Source organism: Plectropomus leopardus, chromosome 13, assembly GCF_008729295.1.
Source record: "Plectropomus leopardus isolate mb chromosome 13, YSFRI_Pleo_2.0, whole genome shotgun sequence".
NCBI classification, from domain to species: domain Eukaryota; kingdom Metazoa; phylum Chordata; class Actinopteri; order Perciformes; family Serranidae; genus Plectropomus; species Plectropomus leopardus.
In genome coordinates this window covers 2,062,449-2,067,153 of record NC_056475.1, presented here as the reverse complement: position 1 = coordinate 2,067,153, position 4,705 = coordinate 2,062,449, and the positions used below count along the sequence as shown (strand labels likewise).

The 4,705-nt window shown below is 42.3% G+C and overlaps 1 protein-coding gene across 1 annotated transcript in view; it reads left to right on the top strand.

The window, feature by feature from the left end:
- Positions 1 to 3,001, top strand: part of abr (ABR activator of RhoGEF and GTPase) — a 199,375-nt gene extending 196,374 nt beyond the window's left edge. Inside the window, 1 exon segment of the mRNA XM_042499516.1 lies at positions 2,414 to 3,001. Coding sequence (XP_042355450.1) covers positions 2,414 to 3,001 — 588 coding nt within the window.
- Positions 3,002 to 4,705: the final 1,704 nt, after the last annotated feature.

Sequence of the window (4,705 nt, the reverse complement as noted above, 5' to 3'; positions counted from 1 at the left end):
TTAAAGACAATTTAAAAACTTATTTAATAAATAAGTAAGTAAATAAATAAATAAATGAATTAAGGGACAGGAGAAAACTTTTAACCATATTCTTTCTAAAAGGAAAGGTTTAATGCATACGCAGAGTTAACGTGTGTTAATGTATGTATTTAAGGCACAAAAAAACAACTAAAAAAATTATTATCAGGTGTCCAAAATTGGACATTCAGTATTGTAAGCTCCACAGTGGAGACGTGTGAATACTACACTTAAAAAAAGACAGAAAAAAGGTCAAAAATCAAAAAAGCAGTGGACGATATATCATGACTTTAGTGTTTTAGCTTTTTAGCTACCGGCTGGTTTTCCTTCTGTATGCGTACTCTTTTTTAAAAACATATATTTGTATCCACAGTCGTGAGATTGATCGTTTCGGTCAACCAGGTTAAGACGCTCCATTTACAAACACCCACAGTCGCTCTCTAGAGAAGCATCGGCGGCGTTCAAGCGTCTATACGCCGGGTCAACCAGAGTCCATCACTTCACAACACATCAACGTCAGAAAATCACGGGAGTGAACACAAACGCACGTATGCACGCCATCAGCTGGAGGAGCACAAAGACAAACTGTACATCCATACATGCAGCGCTCCACTCTGTCTGCTGTTAGCTCATGCACTATTTATGGCATAAAAACATACATACAGACGTGTTAACCCAGACTACTGAGGGCTCACACTCACTCCACACACACTAAAACAGTCCAAGCATATCTGCACAGTTCACCAAACCCCCAAATTTACTCCATATGTGACATTCAAATGCAAAAATAATAACAGGATAGTGATGTTCCCGGAAAATATTGGTCTGAATCTTGTTGGAGGGAAACATTTCAGCTCACTTCTGTACAAAAGAAGAGCAAAAAAGGCCTTCAGATGGATAAAAATGTACGGTAGAGTTAAATTAACGGTACGAGAGGATGAACTGTGTGGGGCCTTGAGCTCAGGAGACAACATGGGAGGAGGAGGGATCCAACTGGGAGATGAGATTAAGAGCACTGGTGGGAATGGGAGACTACATGAAAGACAAGAAAAAAGAGTAATTAGGAAAAGTGAGAATCCTTGAGCTGTTTTTTTTGGTGCCAATAACCCTGTAGTGTTTAATGGAGACCCTTAACACCTCTTAAAAGAACCCCAGAACCTCCTCTGTGGCCACCAAAAGTCCTTAATTATCATATAACCTCTTTGATGGATACTTAAATCTTTCTAAACAACCTTGAGAACCTTCTTTCCAGCTAAAAAAGTCCTTAATTACCATAAAGCTTCTTCATGGCCCACTAAAACCTCTTAAACAACCCCTAGAACCTCCTCAAAGAACACTATAGATCTCTTAAAGGACCACTAGAACCACTTCATGACCAACTCCTAAACAACTACAGAACCTCTTCAGTGACCACTCGAACCCCCTCAATGACCTCCAGCACCTTCTCAATGAACATTAGGACTGCTTAAACGACCCCTGAAGGGTCCTTTCTGTCTCCTAGACTACTAGAACCTCTTACAGGAACCCTAGGATCTCCTCAATGACCACTACAACCATTTAAATGACCCCTAAAAGCTTCTCGGTGACCACAAGAACCTTTTAAAGGGCCCCAGAACCTCCTTTATGACCACTAGAACATCTTAAAGGACTCCTTGAACCTCCTCGAAGACCACTACAACCTCTTAAAGGACTCCTAGAACCATTTAATAACCTCCTCATTGACCATTAGAGCCTCTTAAAGTTTCCCTAGAACCTCTACCGGCAATCAAAACTCCTAAACTACTACAGAACCTCTTCAGTGACCACTAGAACCTCGTAAAGGACTTCTACAACCACTGAAAGGACCCCTGGAACCAAAACCTCATAAAAGACCACTAGAGCCACTTCATGACCAACTCCTTAACAACTACAGAACCTCTTCAGTCGCCACTAGAACCCCGTCAATGAGCTCTAACACCTTCTCAATGACCATGACTGCTTAAACGACCCCCGAAGGGTCCTTTCTGTCCACCAATACTCCTAAATTACCATAGAACCTCTTCAGTGACCACTAGAACCTCTTAAAGGACTTCTACAACCACTGAAAGAACCCCTGGAACCAAAACCTCATAGAAAACCACTAGAACCATCTTTCATTTGTTTTTTTTTGGCACTATGAGCACATTGGCATTTATTTTTTGTCTATTTTAACAAACAGCTTGGATTTTTTAAAATCTGTGACCCCAGGACACCAGACTTTTTTTAAAGGCAGCTGTAACATGCTTAAATAAATGTAATCACTATAGCATTGTTGGTTTAGAATAACAGACTTTTCAGAATAAAACATCAAACTATTTGATTCTAACATTTAAAAGGCCAGAGAGCAGATGGTTGAGAGCCTGTGCTCTGACATCAGGACCAGTCCTGCCTCTTAATTATAGATGTGCTGGGTGGCACGGCCCCTCGTAAAGCCGCTCCATACGACCATTCAGGAGGGGGGAGGGAGGGGTTGTTGAACCAGGTCCTGGTTTTCATTCCAGACTCCATCTGGGATCACAGCCGCTCCCTGACAAGCTCCGTGATTCTGTTGATTCTGCAATTCAGCGACCCTGCGCTCCTGCAGGCTTCAGCACCGCTCTGCCAATCACAGAGACCTTCAAGGGCCGCCGATAAATTAATGATCAATCTAACGGCTCCGGTGCTCCGACATGAATATGGAGCAGCTCTGAATCCGTGCCTGGCTGAGGTGCAGAACACGGGATGGTCCTGGGACTGCAGTCAGTCTGCTGTTTTAGTGTGTTTGCATGTAACAAGCCCCTGCAAGCGCACGCTGGTCATCCTGGGAAAACTGCACAGCTGCTGGAAACATCTGCCTGTAAATGCTTTGACCTTCGCTGTTTTCTCTGTTTGTATGAAACAAAGCTCGTGTTTGAGTGAGACGCTAAGCAGTCCACTTGTTTTCATGCCAGTGACACTCAACTGTGCCAAATTTGGCCTCAAATAGGGTGCCAGATTTTCTGGAGTTTTTCTGAAACATTTTCAGATTCATGATAAAAAAGTATACAAAATAAGGTGGTCGAGAGCATAAAACAGCATCAGAATAGAGCTTGGTTATCAAAAAAAAGTGCAAATGGAGGATCCCCAAATCGCCCCAACAGAGGTCCTAGCCACGCACCGAATGTCTTAAAATCTCAGAAACGGGAAAAATTAAAAAAACATTGTAGACTCTAAAATTTTAGAAATGTCCTAAAACCCTTGAAACGTCCTAAAATCCGAGAAATGTCCTCAAATCCTGGACATGTCCTACAGTCCAAGAAATGTGTTACAATCCTAGAAACCTCCTTAAATCTTAGAAACATCCTAAAGTCCTAAAAATATCCTTTAAATCCTGGAAATGTAGTAAATTCCTAGAATCATCCTAAAATCCTGGAAGCCTCCAAAAATCATGAGTTTTTGGGCATGTTTAGGCCTCCGAAAATGCGATTCATTGGGGAGAAAAATTATAATTGCATTAGAAGAGGCTCTTTACAGTAACAAGTCATTTCAAAGTATAAATACTGTAAAATTTCAGTATATTGCTAGTGTCCTTGCTACTGGCATTTTACTGTATATTGTAGAAATACAAAGAATATACAGTATTTCTGTTTTACAGTAACAGGTTGTAAAGTCATTTCAGAGTATAAATACTGTAAAATGTTGGTATATTGGTGGCGTCTGTGCTGCCGGCTCTTTCAGGGATCGGTAAAGTCGCGTGTGTGCTAACGGAGGGAAAAAGGTGATCTTTTAGGACTCGTTTATCAAAAAAATGATCAAAATGAAAAGAAAGGGGGGAGCAGCCTCGGGCTTATTTGACCTGCTCATCAAAAATGACAAAGTGGTTCATTTTCGCCGTCCCTCCGAGGCCTGTGATTGGCTGGCGGGACGGGCCGGGTGACATTGATAGCTGCGAGCCGTGTTGCGAGCGGATAATTCAATCTGATTTAATTCGAATGGTCGCTATAAGTATGTTTACCGGACGACCTCCTCCACCTCTTTGATCTTTCCTGCCGCCTTCACTGGGGCTTAGGCGAGGGGAAGGGAAACGGGGTGGAAAAACGAGGTGTGTGTGTGTGTGAGAGGGGGGGTTTTCGAGGGAGGGTCCTTCAGGGTGTGAGTGCTAAAATGGGAGTGCAGAGGCGGGGAGGGGGGTTTGGCAGGGTGGGAAATCACAGCCTCGGGGTGCTCTACAGATTATTCCTGCTCCTCTTTCATGTGAGCCGTTGGGGGGCATCTTCCTCAGATTAACCGCTCCATCACTTATTAAGCACTTTGGAACAAAAGTGGCGAAGAGCGAGCAGAGAGGAGGTACAGTCGGAGACGGTTTCATTAGCATGGAGCTGGTGTGTGTTGCTGGGTGTGGTCGGCGTGAGTGTGACAGAGAGTGGGTGGAAAAACAAAGCATTCAGGATATAAAAAGATATGAATAGACGCAGCGACTAAAAGCCTTTAAATCTACTTAGTGTTGGATCAGTTTAACCCTTTGGAACCGAAGCGAATTGGCTTCCCCTTAAAAAGATGGAGAGAAGGCAATGAGCAACTCAGTAAGAAATGATTTAAAATAAAATAATAAATATAATAATAAAAAAACATTAAAAAGATCTGAATATTAGCAAATAAACGAAGAAAGAACAAAGAAAGAAGAAAAGAAAAGAAAAAAGCAACAAAAAAT